At 43.0% G+C, this 26,544-nt stretch overlaps 2 protein-coding genes across 2 annotated transcripts; one reads left to right on the plus strand and one right to left on the minus strand.

Annotated features, from left to right (window-relative positions):
- The first annotated feature begins 2,465 nt into the window (after positions 1-2,465).
- On the plus strand, positions 2,466-21,699 carry BPHL (biphenyl hydrolase like). The gene is made up of 7 exons (XM_066187387.1): positions 2,466-2,667; positions 5,593-5,696; positions 7,684-7,850; positions 12,152-12,305; positions 14,574-14,705; positions 18,310-18,433; positions 21,479-21,699. Exons 1-7 carry the CDS (start codon positions 2,558-2,560, stop codon positions 21,564-21,566), a joined length of 879 nt encoding a protein of 292 aa, XP_066043484.1. The 5' UTR covers positions 2,466-2,557; the 3' UTR covers positions 21,567-21,699.
- A 153-nt stretch (positions 21,700-21,852) lies between these two features.
- On the minus strand, positions 21,853-24,623 carry LOC136292105 (tubulin beta-1 chain). Its single transcript, XM_066187375.1, has 4 exons — positions 24,509-24,623; positions 23,728-23,836; positions 23,346-23,456; positions 21,853-23,127 (listed from the first exon to the last, which is right to left on the minus strand). Exons 1-4 carry the CDS (start codon positions 24,563-24,565, stop codon positions 22,067-22,069), a joined length of 1,338 nt encoding a protein of 445 aa, XP_066043472.1. The 5' UTR covers positions 24,566-24,623; the 3' UTR covers positions 21,853-22,066.
- Between the last annotated feature and the right edge of the window lie 1,921 nt (positions 24,624-26,544).

Here is a 26,544-nt window from a genome sequence, read left to right on the forward strand (position 1 = left end):
TGTTCAAATCTGCTTTACTAACAAGACTGGATGTTCTGGTGAACTGAGTAGGTTGAACACAGTTTGAATCTGCAAGTTTACACTCTGTCCTCAGATCATCCACCACCTGCATTCAGCCTTGGCAGAGTCCTGCTTTCACAGCTGTACCTGGGGCCATTTCCCAGTGGGCCCAGACAGCAACTCTCCTTGAGTTTCTCCCATCACAATGCCAGTCATTCAACACACACAGAGAAAAGGGGCTTTTGCCAATGCCATTTCTGCCCAACAGCCACACTATTTTTCTCTCTTTAGGCCAAAGGAGTCAGGACACTGCCTGTGGAAGGGGTTGCATGGTCCAGGCACTTGGGAGAGGAATGGGCACTTTACAGGCCTCCTATGCTCCAGAGCTGTGACTGCAGCTGGAGATGACACAGGGTGCAGCAGCTCGAAAGTGACAGCCTTTTCTACAGAGGGACCTCCCAGTTCCAGTCACACTGACAATGCAGTTAACCCACCTGAAACTTTCCCAGATCTAGGTTGTACATAAATCTTCCCATCTCCCTTTTCTCTCATCTAGGAAGGGCATTTGGATTTACCTTTATACTTACCTCTTCCCCCACCCCTACACTGTATGACACATCCTTTTAACCTCATCCTTCAGCACACATTCTGAGTATTTATGTTTTCTTCAGCCTTAGTAAGTAGTTGATATGGAATTAGAATAGACTGAAAGGCATTTTAACCAGCAGGAAATTGGATACAAATTAGGAGACCTTTCCCTCTGAAAGCTCATACTGGTACATGAGATCGGAGCCCCTTTTGATGTACAGAAAATGCAGAATTCAGAAAAAAAAAAATCACACTTTTAGAGCAGTAGACCGAGCTACTTCTTTGTCCTAAACACAGAATAGTCAGCCATCTCCTCCAGTCATCTTCCACCAGAAAGAAACTTAAGACAGTGAGACTCAAAACAAAGACGAGCCTCTGAAAGTAGCCTAAGAACCAAGGAAATTGCAGGTGCTTGTAAACGTCACCAGACAAGAGCAAAGGCAGCTTGTCCTGATGAAGGATTGCTTGCAATTATCCATACTAAAGACCTTAATCTTAAATGGTTTGATCTGCTCAGGGGATAAACTGAACCACTATGCTTACACAGTGGAGTTAATCTCTTTATGCACTGGGATTTATTATGACTGTCATTCGTCTCTAAGACTTTTTAGTCCCATGCACACATATGGCAACGGGATGGGAAGGCTGACAACTATTCACTCTCACAGCAGTCGCTGAGCTTCTGCTGGGCTGGAATATGTAACACTGCCCTATCCTGAGGAAATTCCTCTCATCCAGGTATAAGGCAGGAGACCTTTAACCCTAGGTCTATTTCAAGCTTTGTACCAGCTCTGTAGCTTTCTGCTATTTTCCTCACTACCTTCTCCACCATCACCTTGGCTGGCTGCGACTCACTCATCCATTCTCCTCCGCGCTTGGAAAACAGACGCCAAGGAACACAGCTGGACACCAAGGAAACTAGTTGGTCTCCTTGGTGTTTTATGTGCAAATTGTGAGAAGGTGCAGAGGAAAGCCAGGCCAAGTGTTGTGTTAAACCAAAGCACTCAGGCTGCTCCAGAGGTGGCCGGCCCTGATCAGTACGGGCACTTGCCAGGGCAAAGCCCTTGGCCAGATGCTCCCCACAAGCAGGCCCTACAAATAACATTGGTGAGGCAGAGTTAATGATTCCTGCCAAGGGCCTGGGAATGCCAGGACTCTAAGACGCTGAAAGCACTGCCACAGGGGAGGCTGCACTATCCAGAGCTGCCCAGGGAACCGTTCTCCAAGCAGAGCTGGAGCCACAGATGACCCCGTCCTCTGTGTTCTCACAGTCCATGGAGCTTCTGCACGACGGGCACTGCTGGAGGGGCAGTTCATGGCTTCGGTTCCCATGGATCTCCCAGGACTGGGATCTTCGCTCCCTGCAGACACCCGGGTGCTGCCGTGCCTCAGTCTGTCTCCGGCTCTTGGAGAGGAAGGAGGCGCTCACAGTGCCCCGCTCCCCGCCACGGCCGACGGTGCAGCCAAGCACCTGCGCAGCGCTGGGCGCTGCTCTACTCTTGGAGGCGGCTGGACAGGGCAAAGCCCTCAACCCTCGCTAGTTCCCTCAAGCGGGGGCAGCACTACCCCTTCGACGGCTCCACGGCAGGACCTGGAATCGGGAAAATGGCCAGGGAGGAGGGACCGACAGACCCGCCGGGTGACCAATCAGCGCCGTGGGGAGGCGGGCTCACAGCCCAGAAGCCAAACCTTTCCCGTTCTGCCCTGAGTGACAGCTGCAGACACCAATCAGAGCGCGGACAGCGCACCGCCCCTCTCCCGGCGCACCCCGGAGGTGGCCTCGCATCCCTCTCGGAGGGGCAGGACACGGGAGGGGAGGCGGGCCGGCCCCGCTTCCCGCCCCGGCGGGGGCAGGACACGGAGAGGGAGGCGGGCCGGCCTTGCTTCCCGCCCCGGCAGGACACAGGAGGAGAGGCGGGGAGGCCTCACGTCTCTTTCCCTGTCCGTCGGGCCGCCCTCCCTGGGTGCGATGTGTTGCCGTGGCGCGGGCCGGGCCCTCCGGGCTCTGATGCTGCTGCAGTTGCAGCCGCCCACCCGGGCAGCGCTGCTCACGGCCCGGGGACCGGCTGCCTGCTACGGGTAAAATCCACAGCCGCCTCCTTCTCCCTTTCCCCGGCTCCCTCCTCCCTTCCCGCGGCTTGGGGAAAGGGATATTTGTCAGGCAGGCGGCGGGTTAGACGAAGCGTGCTAGCAGAGGGGGTGTGCGTTGGATCGGGAGGGCGGAGGTGACAAAGCGGGACTCAGGACAGTGCCTGAGGAGCCTGCTCCTGCTTTCCCTGCGCGGCAAGGATCTGTCCCAGGCAGGCTCTGGAGCCCCGTCTGTTCAGTGCCCGTCACCCTCCCCTGCCCCGCAGGGCAGGACGTGCCGCTGACCGCCGGCCCCTCGGCCACCGCTGCTGGTAAGGGGCTCCCTTGGAGGTCGCCGAGGTCGCCAACAGAACACATGTATCTAATCTATATCATGCTGCTTATTCCGCAGATCCTGTTGAGGGAGATTGACATAATACCGGAATTTCTTTCCCCCTACACAGATAAAGAGTAGGTCATATTGTAGCACAGCTGGAACAGAGGTAGTTCTCAGATTAAGCTGCACTCCTACAGACTACGAGGTGAAGCACAAGATCTGCCCACTCTACATCTGTGCTGCCTTGGTAAACACAGGCAGTAGGTATCCAATGCTTCTCAAGGAATTTTGTACCTTAACATTACTAATTCAAAATACCAGGGTGGGTTTTTTGTTTTACCAGGCTTTCCAATTCTGTTAACCAACGGAAAAAACATTGTTTATGAAAACTTAACGGAAGTGAGGGCATCCTGCTGACAAGCACACTGATGAAGTGATTTCAGGCTCACAGAAATTTGGTACTGGGAGGACCAAGTATGCCTTAGGTGTTGCCAGTTCCAATACAATTTCTCAGTGCATAAAAAACCCAACTCATTTGTTGTTAGTCCAAAATGTATTGCAAGTACCCTCTGGGTGAAACTCCTGGATTTCAGTGGACTTCACACTGAGGCATAATCCAAGAATGGAAAAGCATCACAGACTCAGCAGAATTCTCAAGCCCCTGATGTTAATAATTAATCCTAAAATTACACAGAGCTATGTGAAAAAAAAAAAATCTGAGTCAGGAAAGCAGAATATATAACTGTCTATTAAACTGTACATTGCTAACCTGTTTTTAAAAAGGTAACAAGATGTTGATTATTTCTCTTTTGTTAGGAACTGAAAGTGGTTTTGGCGATTATTAATCATAAGCAAAACATCCATCACATAATTCTTAAAATACAATAAGAGCAATGTGCTGATATACTGTGGTGAGAACTACAATAAAATACCTGTTGATATTAATGACAAACCAAAAGATGGCATATGAAGAATAAAAAAAACCCCTTATGAAGAAAAAGGTGAAAGTCAGTATTCAAAAAGGGGGTAAGGCAGCCATATGGGTGCTACGTGCAGAATTTGAATTGTGAGGTGTATAAACCACATCAAATGTGATATAAGGACTTTAAGGAGGTTTAGCATTACAATCAAACTATCATTTGGATCACATTAGCATAGCAATTCAGCAAAGCTCACTATAGTTATAATTACAGAATGAATTTCTTTGAGCTGTATTCTTGCCATGGATCTGCATTTGTACTCCAGTTCTCAAATTGGATGTGCACATAAGGAGCTGATACTATGCTGCACAGTCACAGCTTTTATTCAGGCATGTGGCATGATGGGTTACATAGACTCAAGATTTTATGTAAAATATAAATTGCCTTTGTGTTGAAGAGGTTCTGTGGTTTTGCTGCCACTTATGTATTGGGAACCTGAGTTTGTTAGTTGTTGTTCATTTTTCTTATGAAAAGGGTTTAAATTAGTGAGGTTGTTTTTATCTGTAATCCACCACTTTCAACTCTATACATACTGTAAGTAGTTCAGACTTTATGTATTAAAATTGAACTGTTCATGAATTGCCCCATGCACATCATACAATAGAGATTGTTATTATATCTAAGACTAGAAAACCGTATGTCTCTTTGCATATGAAATTCACAGTGACTGAATTCATAAGGCATGAATATTTAATCTAGGTAAAACTATGGTTAATCAATAGGTAACCAAATGGCATGATTTTTATCGTATTAGCCTTAAATCAAATTAGTTAGGCTGTTGAAAAGATGTTTTGCAACCATTAGGGCACAAATTTGTCTGGAAGAACAGATGCAATGGTTTATACTGTTAAGAAGATACTTTGAATCTGTGCTACTTCTGCCTTCTCTCTAGGGGTTTGTACCTGAACGTGGTTTCTCAGGTCACTTAATTGCGTTTACACATATGTGTTTGTACTGAAGATTAGTGTAAGGGTTTAAGTGTTGGGGCTGAGGGATGGCCTGTGCAGTGGTTTCTGCGGTGATTTTTTAGTGGGTGGATTTATTGCTCGTGTGGTATTTTCCAATTAAGCGTTATCTCCTGGTGAGGTTACACTGACAGAAATATTATCACATTCTTCTTCTCTGCTTTCATCTCAGTGCAAAGTGGTTTTCACTGCAGGCCCTGTGGCTCATGAGGAGCAGCAACAATAGATTGTGGTTTCTCTGACAGGTGAAGAGGCTCAGTTTAGTAATAGCAAGGTGAACACCAGCCGTTTCAAAAGTTATGCTGTTACACAATGAGGTTTCTCCTCTGTAATGTATTTATTTCAATGTTTTTGCCGCCATTTAAAGCTGCCTCTATATTTTTCTGTTTGTACCGTCAAGACTGTTTTTCCCCCCCAACCCTTTAGCCTAGGTATGAATGCTACATAGTGGTCACAACTGAATACTTCTCTGCTCCTGAGAAGCTTTTTTAATTTTCTGTGCACCCATGAAAGGCAAATGACCCATTAAAATCTCACAGTGCTGTCATTAATATCTAGGAAATGTTATTATTCTGTGTTCCTGGAGTGACCAGGTAGTAAAGAAAATTAACTGTCTGAATGTTTTCCTATTTCTCTTCTCTTTCCCTATTCCTAGTACTTCAGTAACATCTGCCAAAATCCAAGTGAATGGAGTCCACCTGCATTATCAGCAAACAGGAGAAGGAAGCCATGCAGTTCTTCTGCTTCCAGGAATGCTAGGTTTGGAGGTTTTATCTTGTCTTTGTAGAGCAACCACCCCTTTATCCATCTGGTCTCAAGCAAGAATGAACAAAACTATTTTGTAATGTATTCAACACCTGATTATGGGGCATTGTAATTTAAAAAAAAATTGCTACACTTAAAACAGAAGGGAAAATGCAGAGTTGTTGCCGTCAGTTAACAGTTTTTAGAAGATTTCATTTATCTTACTAGGCACCTTTTATACAATGTCTTGACTTACCTTTGCACTTTTGGATTTAACTGTGCAAAGGCAGTGTCCAGGACAGGTGGCAAATAGCTACACAAGGTGGAAAAAAGCAGGGGGAAAAATCAGGTCAGTTATATTTGTTACACAGACTGAATTATGCATTCCTCTTTAGAAGCGGGATGAATTCCAACAGAATTAATAAACATAATATGACCCTTTTATTGCAAAAAAGTCACTTTTTTTTTTCTTAAAGATGTATTTTCACATTTTGTTTATTCAGGGCAACATCATTAAGATTCTCAGTGGTTTTTTGAGATGGACGACAGGTTCTGTTAGCTCAGTGGTGTCTGTCCATCGAAACTGCTGTTTTTGATAACAACCTTTTAAAATTAACACAGCCTATTTTTTCTGGGTTTTTGCAGTTCTAAAGGATCCATCAGACTTACCAACAGTTCATGGCAGGCTGTCAGTAGGACTGTTACTGTGCTCAGAGCTGGGCAAATACTTAAATGAATTGCTGGATGAGATGATAAAATGTCAAGAACTGAAGAGCAGGAAACATTTGTTCTTGGCAGCAGTGTCTTCAAGTCTTCACAAAGTGATCCTTTCTTTCAAAGAATTCTCAAGGGGAGGATGGAAAAAAATTAATGCTAGTCATCCTTCAAGCAGTCACATGTTTCAACCTATTGATTTTTAACAGCTTTTTAAGCTAGCAATTCTGTTGCCAATGCAAACTCTTTTAACTGAAATAACTATTTCTTCAGTTGTGAACAGTATTATTATCATTGATGATTATTTATGATTATTGGTTTTGTGCATACATCGCTATCATCATAGCAGGCTATATAAAGCCTATTTTATAACTTAGACCTGTTGATGGCATCTAAGGACAGATTTTTCCAATCTGTAAACAGGAAAAAAACCTCTTGAATGCCTTTAAATGACCTTTTAAATACAGCAATGGATAGCAAATTTTATATTTCAACACATTGAATTTGAACAATTTTAAATCAAATAGCATTTGATACTGTTACCACATGACCACTACACAAAGACGACATAAACTGCAGTCTTACCTTCATGCTAGGTTACCTTCATTCATAGATGGCTTACACAATAGATGGATGTACTTCATTTTTCAATCCCTTGAAGGTCTGAGTCAGTCATTAATAATAGAAATGGTTCTGCATCAGAAAAAATGGCTGTATTTGGCTTATTTTTACATATCAGAAAAATAAAAAACATACTATTTTATTCTTCTGTGTCACCAGAGTCTCCTCAGGCAACAAAGTATTTAAAGGTCAGCTTTAAGCACCAATATTCTCTTAGAAGTGCTTTATCAAATCATAACTGCCTGGCACAGTGCTTTCCACTTACATATTTTTCGCAAAATATTCCTGCCCTCTCAGTTTCACCTGTATTGCCCAGGTAAACAGCAATGACCATTCTAGTGCTTTAAATCTGTCAAAGATAAATCCCTACTCAGGTAACTCAGTTCAAGATACAGTGTTTGATCATATGTGAGAGCACTGTTCTTGATAACCTTTCTTACCTACCAGAAATGGTATGCCCTGAACGTACTGCAGATGCTTCTAAAGGTTTTAGTTGTGGCACTTCCTGTCTAAGAGTTGCAATGGATAGTTACAATTAAAGAGTACTTCACTTGGATAATCTCTTATTTGGAATGAGGTTACAAGTTTTCCCCATTTTCCCTTTAGAGTGTGTATATTATGTATGCAGTATGGTGGTTAATAAAATTGAAAAATTGTAATGTTTCAGGGAGTGGTCAAACTGATTTTGGACCTCAGCTTAAATCGATGAATAAACAACTTTTCACAGTTGTTGCTTGGGATCCTCGGGGATATGGAAAGTCTATTCCTCCATCTCGAGACTTTCCTCCAGACTTCTTTGAGAGGGATGCAAAAGATGCTGTGGATCTTATGCAGGTAAATCTATTATGAGATTTTATTATTTCCTTTTTTGTTTGTTTGTTTTTAAAGCTGTTTTCCTTAAATTTTGATAAGGAGGAAGGTTGTTTCCAGCAGACAGCAGACTATGAAAAGACCACACAAATGAAGGCTTGAAAGTGAGCATATGCACACTATTCCAGAAAAATATTCTCTTCTTCCACCTCTTCTGCAAGATGCAAAGAGGTTCAGCATTGGGAATTAATATAAAGCAATATGCTTTTATTCTAAGACCCTTCCCTAAGAGTTTTGCAGCCAAGAACCATATCAGTTTAGTTAAATATGTGTATATGAAACAAAGTCTGTGCAAAGTAATTTAATTGAAGGGATTGCCACACTGAAGGGCTCTTAGAAAATTTTCTATCAAATAGAATCTTGGCATTTTGCCTTGAGCAGCCCATATTAAGAAACATTTGGTTCTAAAAATTAACTTGATGCTTTGCACTTTACAGCATATTACTGAAACAGTTTTTGTGGGAAATCAAAGGCTTCCTGTGACCATACCAAATCTTACTAATTAATACAACTATTGTGATTATAAAGAATATGGCCTAAAGCTGTTATTATTTTTTCTTCTTGCAGAATTTTTTATTCAAATCTGTGTTTCTGTGTTCCTCTTTTATTCTGTCCTATAACTGCTGACATTATTTTCTGGTTTAGCTTTAACTAATATTCTGGCTTTTTTATATTAGGATAAACAGTCTCTTTGATCTTGTTAAGAAAGTTGGCAGAGCATTAAAATTCAAAAAATATGAGGCAAGATTCAGACAGTCAGTCCAACTGTATTTCTGCAATAAACAATAACCTTGCTGAAAACCCATCTGAAGCTGGAAATGTGGCCTTCCAGGTGTATTCTGTGTAGTGAAACAAAGTAAATCTGACAGCAGAATCGAGATTAAGACAGTTTTGCCCTCTAACCATAGAAGCTCTCTCTGTACTGTAAATCTTCAATTTCTTTGCTACACTAGCAAAGAAAATAAAGATTCTGTCATGAATAGGTGACACACTTGCAGTCTAAATGGTTGTAACCCCCTTTGTTGTATCTGTTCAAACACCAAAAAAAGCAAAATATTAAACAGAGTTTTCCCCAAAGGGAATGTAACCACATGCCTTCCAGCCAAACAGGACAGCAGCCTACCAATCTCTAGAGCTGCCAAAGCAAATGAAGCATAGCATCCTGTTTTTTTGAAGATGTTTCTCAATATAAGCATATAATAACAACTTCCTAAAATGTTACCAAGCGTGGGTGACTTGCTTCTATTTTAGGGTGTTATAAAGGATAGCATAAATCCCAATGAATCATTCCAACTATGATTTCCAGAATATAATGTTTTATATACATCATCCAGCCTACAATCAGCCAAAAAACACGTCCATATGAGTGAGCCTTCCGAACCTTTGTTCTAGTCTCCTTCAGATTATGTTGTCTCTGCTGGAGCTGTGAATGATGTAAGGTTTCTGTGAAATAACAATAGCTGAAATTCTGCAGAGTATTTACCACCTTTTTGCAGAAGACACTGTTCTGTATCTCCGTTTGTGGTCTGTGAAGGAGTTTGCTTGCAATAAAAGGAGTATGATGCACCTAAGTCCACTTTGCTGCCCTCCACCCCAATGTCTGATGATAGCAAAGTCAATAGCATTAAAACAATCATTAGGGAAATAATTAGTGCTGATATTTAAGGAGTCCTTACTCTTCAGAGACACTGTCCTAGCAAAAGGATGGACTTCGGCTTCTCTATGTTTTGTAGATCAACCTTTTTTGCTTGTGATGCGGTGAAAACATACATGCAGTGCAGAGTGATGTTGTGTTGCAGCTCACTATTACATGTGGTCTTTGCATTACATTTCACATAGGCCTGAATGGAAGAGGTGGCTTCAAAAGAAATTTTGTCCGCTCACTGAGTAAAGGCAGCACAAAATCACCCACAAAACTGTGCTGTGCAACCAGCTTTCAGGTTATTGCCCATGTCAGGTTAGTGACTTGTACTGTAAGTAGTTAAAAATTAAAGCAAGCAAACATGCACACCTTATCCTGCACATCTGTTGCATCACATTGTTTTTCTGAAGGCTGCAAAGGATAAAATAAATTCCTCCTCCTGGAAAGGCATCCTGAGATACCCTGAAGAATGCATCAAGATAAAGGCTAGTAAACATGAGAAATACTGGAGGCAAATAGGTCTCAAATAACCTGGCATGAAGAACAAAAAATCTAATCAGCTATTCCATCCATCAGCCAACTTTGAGCTCCATCATCTGCTATTGGCAGTAGGGGAGCACTAGCAACATCAAAAACTTAACCTTTACAAGCACTGCTGCCAATCCCCCAAATCTGCCAAGATACCAGGAACCCTTCAGCGGCACAGTAGTGAAAGTTGAACACAAATTACCTATGTCTTCATCAGACCAGGGCCAACTTCTGACCATCTGCAAAAATTCAAAGTTCTCCTTTCTTGCTATCAGCTCTTACTTTACATGTCCCTTTCTTTCCCCTACCTTATTTCTTTTCTGTTTAGTAATTATAGCTTTGCAGAGTGAAATCTAAAATTTGTCAAAACTACAGTGAGCAGAATATTGAGGGTGAAGCCAAAACCAGAAAAGCCTTATAGGGATAGAAGTCTGCTAAATATCTGCTAATATAGTTGATTAGTAAAGCTGTGCCTCACCTGAGCCTCAAGTTTACAAGAAAAGTAGAAACTTCTTTTTCTCCCTCTGTAGTTGTTTCTCTCATTGCCTCCATTTTTGCTTTCTTCTGTCACAACAAAGCAGGCCTGGACTTCCGACACCACCAAGCACCAAAGCAACTCATTTGACTAACTTGCTCTTTCTCCTCCGGAAGTACAATATCCTCCTTAAATACATCTAAAATGCTGTTACTTCTGCAGAACAAAAGCAAAAAAACCACTGAAATATATTTTCTTGTGAATGAGTTCACGAACTGCAGTTCCTATATGCAAAACTTCAAGTATTGCTTAACCATTGAATATTATCCCTCTACAACCTTCAGATGTATTTTCTCATGAGTGCCTTTACCTTCCCCACTGAACATAACACACACAAAATCCTCTCTCCTGTGACTGCCAATACTCCCTACCACATACCGTGATTTATGAGGAAACAAGAGTTTCAAATTCTAGTAGAAAGCATTATCATAGAATCACAGAACATGCTGAGTTGGAAGTGACCCATCAGGTTCATCGAGTCCAACTCCTGGTCCTGTACAGGACACCCGAAGAGTCGCACCATGTGCCTGAGAGCATTGTCCGAATGCTTCTTGTACTCTGTCAGGGTTGGTGCTGTGACCATTGGCCTGTGGATCCTGTTCCAGTCCCCAGCCACCCTCTGGGTGAAAAACCTTTTCCTGATATCCAGCCTAAACCTCCCCCAACTCGGCTTCATGCCGTTCCCTGGGGTCCTGTCACTGGTCAGAATGAATTAAGGTCTTGGTTGTGTATTTTTGGCCCTAAGCTTTCCTTTTGAAGAAGGAGGAATTTACTTATTAATGTTTTGAATCACAACTGACCATGAAGTAATGTTTAAAATACACAATTACAAGCTTCAGAAAACGTGAGTTAGCAATTAAAATTTGATACAATCCTTCAAAAATACTTTAAGCATTTTTTTGGTTATTACAGAGCAGATTTCTTTTTTTCTAGCTCAGCTAGCATCAGTAAACCAGATCACTGGCTTCCATTTTTCAAGTCTATCGCTTTTCTTTTTCTTAAGTTTAACTTACTCTTGGATTGCTTACCAGCCACACTGTGATAGTCTTTCCCAACCTCACACCAAGAGAATCCATGGATTCTTCATATCATCAGACTCTTTGAAAAGGTTTTTACTCTCCATTTTAAATCAACTTTTCTTTTTTTGGAGAGCTTTTTAAAACGCAAAAAGAATCTAATAGGACTACTGCCTGTTTTGTTAAAGAGTTATAGAAAATTGAAATGGCAGGTATAATTTCTTTTTTTCTAAATATTTGACTTTTTTAGCATTTTTATATATAGCAATGTCCTGGGGTGACTTTTTAATATTGTATCAACCATTGTCTGTTCTGTTTTATGCTGTATATTAAGTTCTACACCTTTAAGACTGGTTCTGAGAGCAAAGGGGGGGAAGGAAGAAGTGTAGTTTCACTATACATGAAACCACTACAAGCAAGAAAATTACATTTTCTAATTATAAAAGCCAAAGTGTTGTACCTAGAGCTAATTTTCAAGAAATATTTGACATTTGGCTGTTAAGCCAGCTGATAATTTGCATATAACTTTCTTGTATGAATCAAGGCACTAAAGTTTAAGAAGTTCTCCTTGCTGGGGTGGAGTGATGGTGGAATTACAGCACTCATTGCTGCTGCAAGGTACCCAAATCTTATCCACAAGCTGGTTGTCTGGGGAGCAAATGCCAGCGTTACTCAAGAGGATGTGAGAATTTACAATGGTATGTACGAACTGCACACTGTATTCTAAATGAATTATTTTCATTTCTACTTGACCCAAGAATCTTAGTCGCGTAACAGCTAAATGGAGACAGAGCTGAGGACCCAACAAACCTAAAGAGACAGGACACAAAATTCACTACATTGCTAGGAACAGGGATAGATTAAAGTTATAGTAAGAAACTCTCTAACAATTACTCTAGGAGCAATATAACAGATTTCTTAACAAGCCCTTACCAACCTACCCTGATGAAAAGCAGAAATCACAGTAGCTTATCAGTAGTTTTCAGAAAGTCAAATATTTGTTGTTATAACAACAAATTCATAAAAATAAGTCCCAAATAATTATATCAAACACCAGGTTTGATTTCTTATCTCACATCTTGCACAACATTTTTAAACCAGGTCCACAGATAATGACTGGGCTAACTCATTACAGCTTTTGCCTCTAGGGCCTATATAATATAGACAGTAAGAAAACAAGTTCATAACTTACCTTTTAAGTTCAGGAAGCAAATTAATCATTCAAGTAAATATCCCAAGGTGTCTTTACCATTTGCATTCCTTCAGAGTTAATTATCATTAGAAAACCTTTGCAAAGTAAAGAAACATGGGATTTCTGGTCGTTATTTCACTCACATGAAATAGAATCTGAGATCATTCTTACTATAAAGAAAAATAGGAAGAAACGGCCGGTGAACTCAGAAAGGGGCCATATTTCCTTTTGAACATAGAAATGAAAAGAGTTAACCATGTTGGCACTCAACAAATGTAACCCAGTATAGTTTCATTTTAGTGACTGGAGTTTGATTTATACCAGCTATTAAATCTCTCTGGCTTCAGCAAAATTCCAAGTGTATATATTGCATATCTGTATTTACCTCACCTACACTAAAACTAAAAGTGGTAGTAGTAATATCTATTTTTAGTTCAGAAAGCAAAGTGTTTTTTAGCGCTGTAAAATGATTTATTTCTTTACATGCTTTTATACTTAGGAAATTTTTGTTATATAACTATGAAATGCACATCATCTTGCACAACAGACTAAAATGTAAAAGAAAAATTTTAAAAAATAACCAAAACAACAACAAAAAATAAGTCCTATTTACATGGAGCACCCGCTGCAATATTGGCCTTTGCCCTTTGTGGATTGTTGCTTTCAACATCTCTCCCTGGCTGGTAGAACTCAGAAAGTATCAGTACAAGTCTTCTACAAGTGGCTCATCAGTGCATCTCAGCTGCAGTGAAGGGTTTGGCAGGAGAGAAAGTTGTTGATTTGGTATTTATGTCCTTTCAACATTGGCTTCTCCCTTCTCTTTTTAAATTAATGCCAGCCACAAGGATAAAACAGTAGGTTCTGTATGGGATACAGTTGTTTAGGAGCACCTAGCCTGGGGTGAGCAGACTCACTTCCAATCAGATGCTGTTATAAAATACTTTCAGTCACTGCTACTTTTGTTATTTGGCTTGACAGGTACTCTTTGTTAATTAATGCCTCACTCCTTTCTTCCCTTAATTCCCTTTTGAAACCAATTAAAACCTTTGCTAGTGGCATATATTGCAGTTTGATGATTCAGTACTGTCCTGGTCTCTGCTGTGCCAACTTTGTTTCAGACTTTGTCAGTACAAAGCTGGAAAGCTAAAATATAGTTTAGTGAAAATAACCCTTTTGAATACTTAGGTTGTTAGCAGTACTGAAAATTTCAGAGGGGAAAAAAAAAATAGAAAGATCTGATAAATAACTAAAATGTCAGATTATTTGTACAGTTTTAGCCAGCCTGGTGTGAGTCACAGATCTCTACTGAGTCACTTGTTTTTTGTGTAAAACTATGGCAAACGTACCATGATATCAGCCTGGTGGAATGTCTTAGTAAGAGCTTCCTTCCTCTGAAAGCTGGTAGGAGCCATGGAAGAGTCGATGCAAAAAGCTAAAGGATATAAAAAAGAACAGCCAGGTCGAGCACACTGGTATGAAACAGTCCCATTTTCATACACAAGGTAGCCCTTGAACTTCTCTTGTGAAAGCCTTCCAGAAAGAACCATCAGAAGTTTCAAAGGACTAAATCCTTTGAATATTATGGTTTTCCTGTTTTCCCTTGTGACCATAATACCAAGATGTTCTTCTACAACTCAGAAGACCACAGCAGAGGTAGCAGTTTCAATTCTGAAATACCTATTTGCAGTCTGGTTTGAAAACTTCCCCATATTAGGTATGGTTTGTACTTTTTTGCTAGAAAGGACATAACATATTTCAACATTATTTTATGTAGGCATCCGAGATGTTTCAAAATGGAGTGAAAAGGTCAAGAAACCACTGGAAGAGCTATATGGACATAAGTACTTTGCAGAAACCTGTGAGGCTTGGGTAGATGGAATATCTCGCTTTGCTGAAAATTCTGATGGTAAGACTTTCACAGTGTTGAACTGGGGCAATTACAGTAGCTGGCAGTCTGGATAAAATAAATCTAGCAGTACTTCTAGCAGCCAGTAAAGGAAAGACTCTGCATATGCCATTAAAAGCTGGGTCTGACTCACGCTCTGGAATAACACAATTACTCTGTAGATGGTTCAAAGAACCAGAAAGGTACGGGAGGAAAACATTTATGGAAAACATTAGCTGATGAGGCTCTCCTCTTGTTCCACCACTAAACTGCATTATTAAGTAGTTGCTTTTGTGCAGATTAAACAGAAGTATCCTGCTCAGGCAGAATCTTTTCTCCTCTTCTGTCTCTGTGTCAAAGGATTATCTCTTGGTGTCATAGTTAAGATGTAACAAAAGTAAGGCATGGTCTTTCCACTTTTTGCAAAACAGAGCTGAAGAACTCTTTCAAACCTTGTGGCATGTGAAAGGGCAAAGTTGTTCTTAAAAAAGAAGGGACTTCAGATTTTGAGAACTCAGAATTAAAACCCACATTTGAAAAACACTCTTGAAGCAGCTCAGGTGTTTAAAAATAAAACAAGTTAAACTAGACAATATAATTATTTATCCGTGAAGATTTCTGCAATTACTCTAAATAGACCTTTTCAGCCAAGGATATTATGAATAATAATCTGCAGTTCTATTTTGATTCAGAGGGAATTTGCTTTTAATTTGCCTAAGGCAGTAATACATAATGTATTAAAAAACATTAATTCTTATACATATTTTCCTGTAGCTCTCATAATGAAAAATTAACACATTAACAGGCAGCAGGTCCTACAAGGAAAATATTCCTTCATGTAATATTTTTTCCCTAAATTTTAATGTAGCATCAATACAGGACTAGGATTTCTCCCAGTAAAGTGATATAACAAATTAAGTTCCAATTTTATTTTAGCCTTTCTGGAATCTCCTTAAAACTATTTTTTTTCTGAAGTGCAAAGCCCAGGCTGGTGAATCTGTGTCTGTGACATCCCTTCACTGCCTGCACATGCCTCAGACACTGAAATAAAGTGACTGTGGAAAAGAAGCCACCAAGAAACATGTAACAAGGAGCTGAACTACCTAGGTGCTGAAACTGGGCCAGATATTAGGAGAAGCTAATGTTTGCTGCAAGAGACGAGCAGCTGTCAGACTGCAGGTTTTTTCCAGGAGAAAGCCAGTTTTCCAACTTAGATTACAAACAGCCACTTTGCAATTAAAGTTAAGACACTGCAGCAAAGGCACAGATACAGAAAAGGTGTTAATAAAACCCACTGGAGATAAAACAAGGATAGCAAAGCCAGTGTTGGCTCAAAAAAACTCAAGCTCTTTTTTAAAACTAGACTATTCTTCCCTGAATGAGACAGCTTTTATTGTGAAATACCATAAGAACTGAACTGTTAGAAGGAGCCAACACTTAATGAAACTGAGTAAGGTGCATAAAGTCACAACATCCAGGATTCTTCTTGCTGTTCCATGCTTTTAGAGAAAATACAATTTAGTGGTTATAGTACAGTTTTAGGACTGAAAGCTAGGAAATAATAGTTTGACTGCCAACTATGTTCCTAGATAACCTAAATTTACTTGGTGCTTGTTCTGAAAAACAGTCAACATTTTTGCAGGTGTTAGAGGACTATGGGTAAAATGTTCTAAATGAAAATATTTAACCAGTAGAACTGCAAACAAAGGCTGCATAAATAACCAAGCAATTGGATAAGCTGTGAAAAGGCCTCTGACTTTAGAGCTGAGGAAAGTGTACATGTATGAGCATTAATCTTATAGCTGTTGGTAGCTGCAAGGTGTCAACTACAAATAGACAAAGTTATCTCAAAGAAAAATGGAACATAAAGCCCATTGAGGACATTTTGCCCAAAGATTCCCTTGCAAGAATGTGGGAAGTTAGGCAGTGAGTTTGGAAACTGGGTTACTAAGGAATGAGGGAAAAAAGGGGGAGAAAATTCAGGAAAGTCTTTAAGCAAAACCATTAAAATTACTTCTAATGAGATTAATGACTAGTAAGCATAAAATTATGAATGAGCAGGGAAAATAACCTTTGAATAGCTTTAGTACAATTCTTATCAAATAGTTATACATTTGTACTGGGTTTGCATGGCCAGGTTTTGGTACTAGAGATGTTGCAGGGTGCCTAGAAGCTTCCTCCTTGTCCAGCAGAGCCAATGCCAGCCTGCTCCAAGACGGACATGCCACTGGCCAAGGCCAAGCCAATCAGTGATGGCAGTAACACCTCTGTGAAAACATATTTAAGAAGGAAAAAAAAGTTACTGCAGCCAGAGAAGAACAGAGTGAGAATATGTGAAAGAAACAACTATGCAACCACCAAGGTCAGTGAAAAAGGAAGGGAAGGAGGTGTTCCAGGTGCTCGAGCTGAGATTTCCCTGCAGGCATTGGTGTAGGTCCTGGTGAGGCAGCTGTGCCCCTGCAGCCCATGGAGGTCCACAGGGATGCAGAGATCTACCTGCAGCTCTTGGAAGAGCCCATGCCAGAGCAGATATGCCCAAGAGAGGGCTTTTTGCCTGTGGGAAATCCATGCTGGAGCAGGCTCCTGCTGGGACCTGCAGACCTATGGAGAGAGGAGCCCACACGGTAGGACTTGTGCGCCAGTGGGGGCCCATGCTGGAGCAGGCTGTGCCTGAAACACTGCTCCCTGTGGAAAGATGACTCACCTTGCAGCAGTTTGCGGGGAACCATTGCTTGTGGGACAGATTCATGTTGGAGAAGTTAATGGAGAACTGTTTCCTGTGGGAGGAACCCAACACTGGAGCAGTGGAAGGACTCCCTGAGCGGGAGCAGGAACAACCTGTGATGAACTGACCACAACCCCCACTCCCCATCTCCCTGCACCACAGAGGGACAGGAAGTAGAACCCAGGAAAAAGGTTCTAAGATTTATTTTACTTCTCATTATCCTGCTCCAATTTTGTTAGTAATCAATTCAATTAATATCCCTGAGCTGAGTCCATATTGCCTATGATGTTACTCAATGAGTGCTTCCTCCTGGTCCTTGTCTCAACTCAGGAACCTTTCATTCTGTTTTCTCTTCCCTGTCCACTTGTGGAGGGGAGTGATGGAGAGGCTTAGGTAGGAGCTTGGCATCCAGCCAGGGTCAATCCATTAGAACATTGCAGACAGCAAAAGGCCTGGGAGGTGCCACAGGTATGAGTACAGCCTAAGTTAATTTGTTCCCCAAAAAAAGCAAATCTTGTAACCTGACAAGTGCTGTAACAAAATGCAGCTTAATGTGAGGGCCATAAAACTCTAAGGCTGAAAAGAACAAAGCTGGCATTGAGATGCATGTATTGGCTTTGAAGAGTGAAAGGGAGCCTGGGGGAAATGTGGAACAAAAGTTCTTCATTCTCTGTATCCTTTTGTGCTAGTATCCATTAATGGAACAAATTGCAGTGAAGATTTTGGAGAAAGAAATGTTAATTATAGTCCTGCTTACATATTTCTATAGATTAATCACACACAATCCACAAGGAGAGGCAATAGCTAGAACCCAGTGGAGTTCAGAGTCCTTTACGGAAGCAGTTTCATCTTTCATACAATTTTGAACCAAAGTGTGACCTTCATCTGTTTTCTCCCTAGGTAATATCTGCCAACAGTTGCTGCCAGATATTAAATGTCCCACATTTATAATTCATGGTGAGAAAGACCCTTTGGTCCCACAAGCTCATGCAGAATACATCCATAAGCACATCAAAGGCTCTCGGTAAGTTAAATGATGGAATTTTTATAAACCATTGTTGGAGAAATGAAGTAGCTCGAACCCAGTGTTAAAAAAATGTATTTGGACAAGTTGTCTCTGCCACACAGAGGGCTATTCTAAACTTTTCTACCAAGTTAAAATGCAAATAGGGTAGCTGAACTTTTCTTGCAGAATAAAAAATACAGTATTTTAATAAGCTCCTTCTGAAAGCCCTATGAGAGGAACCAAGTAAGTTCCTTTTCCTCTTTCCACTGCACAAACAGAACCACTACTCCCTAAGCTTTATCAAAGCAAGCAAAGTTGTTTGTTATGACCATTGCATTCCTTTTGCTGTAAGAGATCTCATTTCTGTTCCATTCAGTAAAACAGGGAATTTAGATGCTATGAATAGAGACAGATTCCCAGTTATTAGAGAAACACAGTTTACTTCTGTTTGCTCTGCCCTACTGATGTGAACAACCTCAAAGATTGTTTCCACCTGTCCCATGAATTTTCAATGTTTTTTGAGAAAAAAAAATGTACTGGTGTGCTCAGAAACATTACAATATAAGCAAGAAAAATACCAAGAAAAAATCTGCTTCATGTGTGTGGTGGTTTAACCCCAGATGGCAACTCAGTACCACTCACTCCCCCACTCATGGGATCAGGGACAGAATCAGATGAGTAAAAATGGAAAAAAAAACCCTCATGTGTTGAGATAAAGACAGTTTAATAGCTAAAGCAAAAGCCACACATGCAAGCAAAATAAAACAAGGACTTAACTCACTCCTCCCACAAGCAGGCTGGTGTTCAGCCATCCCCAGGAAAGCCAGGCTCCATCACACATAGCAGTTACTTGGGAAGACAAATGTCATCCCTCCAAACATCCCCCTTTCTTCTTTTCCCAGCTTTGTATGCTCAGCATGATGCCAATATGGTATGGAATATCCCTTTGGTCACTTGGGGTCAGCTGTCCCAGCTGTGTCCCCTCCCAACTCCTTGTGTACCCCCAGCCTCCTTCCTAGCAGAGCAGTACAAGAAGCAGAGAAGGCCTCGATGCTGTGCAAGCCCTGCTTAGCAATAACAGAAACATATCTGTATTATCAACACTGTTTTCAGCACAAATCTAAAACACAACCCCATAACAGCTACTGTGAAGAAAATAGACTCTATCCCAGCCAAAACCAGCATAACTTGAAAATTCTGGAAGTGCTTCCTATAAAAAGATGGGATTTTATCACCCGAATTTTCTTCATGAATTTTCACACAAATGCAAAGCATTCTATTACTACTTAATAACAGTCTGTGAGGATAAGCACTGGAGAACAGAAGTAGTGGGGGGAGCAAAAAAAAAAAAAAAAAAGCATTTTTATGCATGCAAAGTAGTGGGGAATTGTTTCACTGCTGTCACCTCAACAGAAAAATGAATGATATCTCCAAGTCAGCCCTGCTGATCGTAGTAATGCATTCTGCTACAGGAAAGATGAGAACAAGAGATCTTCCTAACAATCACATGCGGGTGTTTTATTTCATGTCTGCTGGTTCATCACTCCTACGTGCCCTGTTCAGAACACCTATCATCCTGCTTGGTTTCACTGAGCTCCAAAATACTCCAGATGCTGACTAAGGGAAATTATCGCAAGAAAATAGACAAGAATCTGATAGGTTCTCTTTGGAAGACAAGTCAAAGAGGAAACACTCTTAGAAATTGCCATCCAATAAAATGTAAAACAGTGATTCTTTTCATGTCTTTATGCTGAAGGGCTCTGCTATATGCACATTTGAGACTAATGGTGTTCTCAGAAATTAATGCTTGGGTCCATGGTCCTATTCTTCCCTGGTTGCATTGGAAATTACATTTTGCATTGCGAAGCAGAAGGAAAAGCTTAAATTCAGTACATTTTTAGTAGCACATGCTTCTACCATCAGTTTTTCTTGCCTTGATTTTTATCTAGTAGTAAAGTAGAAAAAGCTTTTTCTGATTATAGGGCAGATACATTGCTGGTTTCTGTCATGGTAAAAGAGTGTGCCATCATTCTGCATTTGCTCGGTATGGCTGGAGTTTCGTAGCATTACAGTAGTAGGAAACATTAATGGCAATAGGAAATAGCATGCACAGTGCTTTAGTTTGTGCATTTGTGTGCTGCGTAGTTTTGAAGAAACAGACTTAATAAAATTCAGACATAATTCACAAGAAAAGCTGGATATGTTCACGTGCTGCTGCTCTTTTCCCAAAACAAAACAGCACTTGTCACCAAGAGGAGGTTGACTCCTCTTGCTCTAGTGGGTCTTTGACATGAAGGCAACAAAGTATCAGTCAAAATGGTTTTAGCTCTGTTGAAACTGCTTAGTATATCGTGGAGCAAAATAATTTAAAGAATTTTCCATCCCATACAAAGAAGAGTACATCTCTGATGTAAAAAGTTGTCTCAGATAGAAAGCAAAAGAATTTTTTTTTTTGAAGAAAAAGTTGAATTTTAGGCATGTCAAACTCATATTTGTATTATAAAGATTTAACCTTATTCACAGGTACTACTTCTAGGCATTTGATATAGCCAGAGAAGTTCTGACTTCCCTTTTTATTTTAATGAATGGTTTTAGTTTTGGATTGTCTTTTTGCAGAAAGATTAGACAAAGTACAAATACTAACCAAGTTTGGGTAATGACAAGAACTCTACATTTCACTGCCCAGCACAATTACTGTTCTCTGAAGGAGACAAAAGTGCTCAGATACTTCACATACCTTTCAAAGATGCATCTCACATAAGTTTTGGAATCTTATCTTCTCTGAAGATCACCAGAAGGTTTTCTAGAAACTGGGTCTAGGACACAAAAATTTCATTTAGGCTTATTTTATCCTCCCCAGAGTGGGACAAGTAGTATGCTCATTCCAGCTGTTGCTGTGGTTTCCATTCCAGCCACATACATAGGGACAGTACATAAAATAAGAGTCACTACAATTCCTTACTGGGCAACCAAGAGCAAGAAAAACTCAACAAGCATTTTAATTACCTATACTCACAGAATAAAATGTATAATGAGTGTTTGGGGTTTTTTTTCTCTTTTAAGGTTGCTGCTGATGCCAGAAGGAAAGCATAACTTACACTTGCGTTTTGCAAAGGACTTCAACAGAGAAGTGGAAAATTTCCTACGCTGACATGAACTGTAAAACAAGTCAGAGGTGCTTAGCCTTTGCCTTGTTTAGGAATTTAGGTTAGCTTTCCATTTTCAATGCAGTTATAGTAGGTTTGAGTCCTGTAAGAAAAACATTAAACATATTTGCATGACAAGCATACGTCTTAAGAACACATATGCCTCAGTGATCAGAGCATACCAACGTAGTGCAAGATTTCTGACATGCCTTGAAACTTACTTGTTGCCACCCAGGCTGAACAGCTGTTCTTTGTCCAACAGAGATGTTAAGAAAGACAGAAACCATGATCTTGAATACATGCCTTTATATGCTCTTAATATTAAAAGACAAAAAACATCATAAGAATTAGGATTCAGAACTGTTACATGGAGAAATCTGGCAAAGTCACAAATGCTGAGAGGATAATTGGGTACATAGCTTCTAGAAAACATGCTTCACCACCACTATCAGAAGTCATTCAGATGCATGCCTGCTTTACAGAAGTTCCTTTGATACCAGATGGCTTAAGCCTCATCCTCCTCTCCTTCCTCTTCAAACTCGCCCTGCTCATCAGCAGTGGCGTCCTGGTATTGCTGGTATTCAGAGACCAGGTCGTTCATGTTGCTCTCGGCCTCGGTGAACTCCATCTCATCCATGCCCTCGCCGGTGTACCAGTGCAAGAAAGCCTTGCGCCGGAACATGGCCGTGAACTGCTCCGAGATCCTCTTGAAGAGCTCCTGGATGGCCGTGCTGTTGCCGATGAAGGTGGCCGACATCTTGAGGCCGCGCGGGGGGATGTCGCAGACGGCCGTCTTGACGTTGTTGGGGATCCACTCCACAAAGTAGCTGCTGTTCTTGTTCTGCACGTTGAGCATCTGCTCGTCCACCTCCTTCATGGACATGCGGCCCCGGAAGATGGCGGCCACCGTCAGGTAGCGGCCGTGGCGGGGGTCGCAGGCGGCCATCATGTTCTTGGAGTCGAACATCTGCTGCGTCAGCTCAGGCACCGTCAGGGCGCGGTACTGCTGGCTGCCGCGGCTGGTCAGCGGAGCAAAGCCCGGCATGAAGAAGTGCAGCCGCGGGAAAGGCACCATGTTGACCGCCAGCTTGCGCAGGTCGGCGTTCAGCTGGCCGGGGAAGCGAAGGCAGGTGGTCACGCCGCTCATGGTGGCCGACACCAGGTGGTTGAGGTCCCCGTAGGTGGGAGTGGTCAGCTTCAGGGTGCGGAAGCAAATGTCATACAGGGCCTCGTTGTCAATGCAGTAGGTCTCGTCCGTGTTCTCCACCAGCTGGTGCACAGAGAGGGTGGCATTGTAGGGCTCCACCACCGTGTCCGACACCTTGGGCGAGGGCATGACGCTGAAGGTGTTCATGATGCGGTCGGGGTACTCCTCACGGATCTTGCTGATCAGGAGGGTGCCCATGCCGGAGCCCGTGCCTCCGCCCAGAGAGTGGGTCAGCTGGAAGCCCTGGAGGCAGTCGCAGCTCTCCGACTCCTTCCTCACCACGTCCAGCACGGAGTCCACCAGCTCAGCGCCTTCCGTGTAGTGCCCCTTGGCCCAGTTGTTGCCGGCCCCGCTCTGACCTGCGGGGCAGACCACAAGCCACGTGCCACATTAGCGCCCCAGGGACAAACACACACGATGATGCTGCTGCCCCTTCCCTACTGGCTCCTCCCTTCTCTTCCATCCCCACTCTGCTATGGGGACTCAGGTTCCCCAGGGCCACTTGCATGCTCGCTCCAAGTCTTTTCTGTGTGCAGAGTTCCTACTCTGGGAACTCCTGCATCCCACTGTCACTCACCAAAGACAAAGTTGTCAGGACGGAAGATCTGTCCAAAGGGGCCGGAGCGCACGGAGTCCATGGTGCCGGGTTCCAGGTCCACAAGGATGGCACGGGGAACATACTTGTTACCTGTGGGAGGAACCAGCAGCAGCGTTACAGTCCTGCTGTCAGCAGCCAGTGTCACAGGAGCCCTGCTGCGCTCCCCTCCACCTTCCTGCATTTCTCTGGAGAGGCACTGTCACAATCAAGACTACCGTGTTATCAGAACCTTTCTGAGAACAAAGGTCTCTTAAAGGAGTCACTGGCATATGACAGCTCTTGTTCAGGGATTTTTCCAGCCTCAATGAACTGTTATGCCTGCCCTGTTTATTTGAGGACATCTGAGGAAGCAGGCACTTACCAGCAGCTTCATTGTAGTATACGTTGATCCTCTCCAGCTGCAGCTCACTGTCCCCATGGTAGCTGCCCGTGGGATCAATGCCATGCTCATCGCTGATGACTTCCCAGAACTAGAGGAAATTTTTGAAAAATGGCAATTAGCCGTTTCCAGTGCCAGTGGAAACAGCTGGCCAGTGCCAATCACACACCCCCAGTGCAGCCCATGCATTCCGCGGCCCTGACCACTCCCTTGCATGGCAGAGCAGCTGCCGGGTGGGAAGGTGAGTCAGTGCACAAGGGCTTCGCTGGCCGCAGCAGCTGAACTAGCAGGAGGCTGACGAACAGCCAGAGCATTGAAGTGCAAGTTAATTCCTTTGTAGCTTGTATCCAAAGGGTGACCATCTCTGGCTCTAACAATTTGGTGTCCACCCATTGTCTAGCATTATCTCAAGACCCTGTAGCCACTACAAGATGGCAACACCTGCACACGTTCAGCGGTGACGGTGTGTGGCACTGAAACACCTCCCGCTCCCTCCCTCGGGAGCTGGCGCCGCGGCCGCAGAGGGGCGAGGCAGCGCGGGATGGCCGCGGCTGCCTGCGGGGAGGCCGGGCACGCCGGACGGCAGCGCGGGCATATCCCTGCCCCACCCAGCCCCGCGGCAGCTCAGAGCGCCAGGGACGCGGGGCACAGCGCACAGACGCCTCAGCAAACCCCGGGTTTTCGCTTTTCATTTCGGGACGGGCTGCGCTCCACCCGCGGGGTACGACCTACGGGAGCGCCCCGCTTCCGCGCCCGTCCATACCTTGGCGCCGATCTGGTTGCCGCACTGCCCGGCCTGGATGTGCACAATCTCACGCATGGTGCCAGTCTCCGAAGCTGTCCCTGCTGCTGTCGCCGCCTCCTTCGCCTCCCGCACTCGCAGCTGCGGCGGCGGCCGCGCCCCTCGCTGCCCCTTAAATCGGGCGCCGCGCTCCGCCCCGCCGGTGACGTACGGCGGGACTGGCGCGGGGCGGGGCGGGCCCGGGCATTGTCTCCCGCGCCCCGGTCGGGATCCGTGTCCCGGTCCGGTCAGGTCAGGTCGAGGCGGGCTGCGGGCTCCACTGCAGGCTGAACGCTGTTGTCTTGGGGCGCCGGGGGAACTTCGCCTTCAGCCGTCGGGGAAAAGGCTGGAATCGGATACGACATGGCTTATCTTGGGGTGAAAAAGAAAACAAAACCATGTCACTCGTCTTTGCTCACCTGTTGGAACTCTTCCCCTTGCTTCCTTTGCCTCTACTATGTCACAGCAGCAAAGCGCATGCTTTATTATGTTTTATTATGTTTTATTAGCACCTTCAAGCCCTTGTTTCTAGCTCAGGCCTGCTTAATTGTGTTTCAATATGTTTGAAGCACAGGCATATTTTTTCCATAGCTCAGGCATCTGAAGCAAGCAGAGATTGGGTGGTGATGTTAAAGCTCACAGCCGCTTTCAAGCATAAAAGTCTGTTTTAGGTAGTGTTGCTAAATGTGTATACGTGAGGCTCTAATTTCAGGAACACACAGGGCTGGCATGAGATTATATGCTGTTGCTAAAGAATGGCATTTTTCGGGAGTTATCCAGCAGTAATAGAGGTTTAACACACCAAGGAATGGGATATGTTTCTTTTCTGTAAGTGAAGATATGTTCTGTATTACCAGACACCTGCCACACACCTCATTTTGGAAAACTTTGAATCCTGCCAGTAGTCTCTCTGCTTGATCTCTCATAGAAAAAAACTGAGATAAGCACATGGTGGATGACCAAGGGGAGGAAGGACAACAAGGAGAATATAACTGAACCAGCTGCAACACACACCTGTATCTGTACTACTGCCAAGGAGAACATCTGAAACAAATTTCAGCAGAGTCTATAACAGATTGTGCAGAAATTATTGAACTTGATTGTAAAAAAGTACTTGATTTACAGCTCTAGGTTTTTGGTTTTTTTTTTCAGAAGTGAAAGTAGCTTTGCCACCCATCTGACTACCCTGTTAAGGACAGCTGTACACCAGCACCAGGGAAGGGAGATGACAGCCCACAGTGAAGCAAGGAACAGACGGGTAAAGAGGATAGAAAACAATGTACCCTGTGTTCAGCATAATGGAACAGGAGAGAGTTCATTTTAAGCACAACATTAAAGCACTAGGAGGACAGCATGGTAATGCAAGCTCTAAAATATCGCCAAGAATCAACAGTCTTAGCATAGTTAACATTTTTATTTTTTGAAGGCTTTTGAACTGTAACATCTCTGTAGGCCAGTTGCTGAGAGAAATGGACAGTGAGATGGAGTGAAAACTGGCTGAACTGCCAAGCTGAAGGGCTTGACATCAGCAACATGAAATTCAGAAGCCAGCCACTGGTGCTGTATTCCAGTGACTGATCCTTGGCCAACACCATTTAACTGCTCCGTTAGTGAGTTAAATGGCAAGAGAGTGCACCCTCAGCATGTCTGCTGATGGTATAAAACTGGGAGGAGAGACTGATACACCAGGGGGTTGTGCTGCCAATCCAAAGTGACCTTAGTAGGCTGGAGAAGCAGGCTGACAGGAACCTTATGCAGTTTAACAAAGGGACGTACAAAGTCCTGTACCTGGAAAGGAACAACCTACTGAACCAGTACATGGCAGGGACCACCCAGATGGAAAGGAGCTTGGCCAAAAATGACCTGGAGATCCTTGTGGACACTAAGTTAAACATGAGTGAGCAGTGTGCCCTAACAGCAAGGGTTGTCCAGCAACATCCTTGTTTAAGGAAGGTTGTTACCAGCAGGTCAAGGAAGGGGACAAGATGTGGTGAGATGCATCTGGAGTTTTACATTCA

This window comes from Chamaea fasciata, unplaced genomic scaffold (genome assembly GCF_029207755.1).
Source record: "Chamaea fasciata isolate MVZ Bird 193981 ecotype frontalis unplaced genomic scaffold, bChaFas1.0.hap1 SCAF_1, whole genome shotgun sequence".
NCBI lineage: Eukaryota > Metazoa > Chordata > Aves > Passeriformes > Sylviidae > Chamaea > Chamaea fasciata.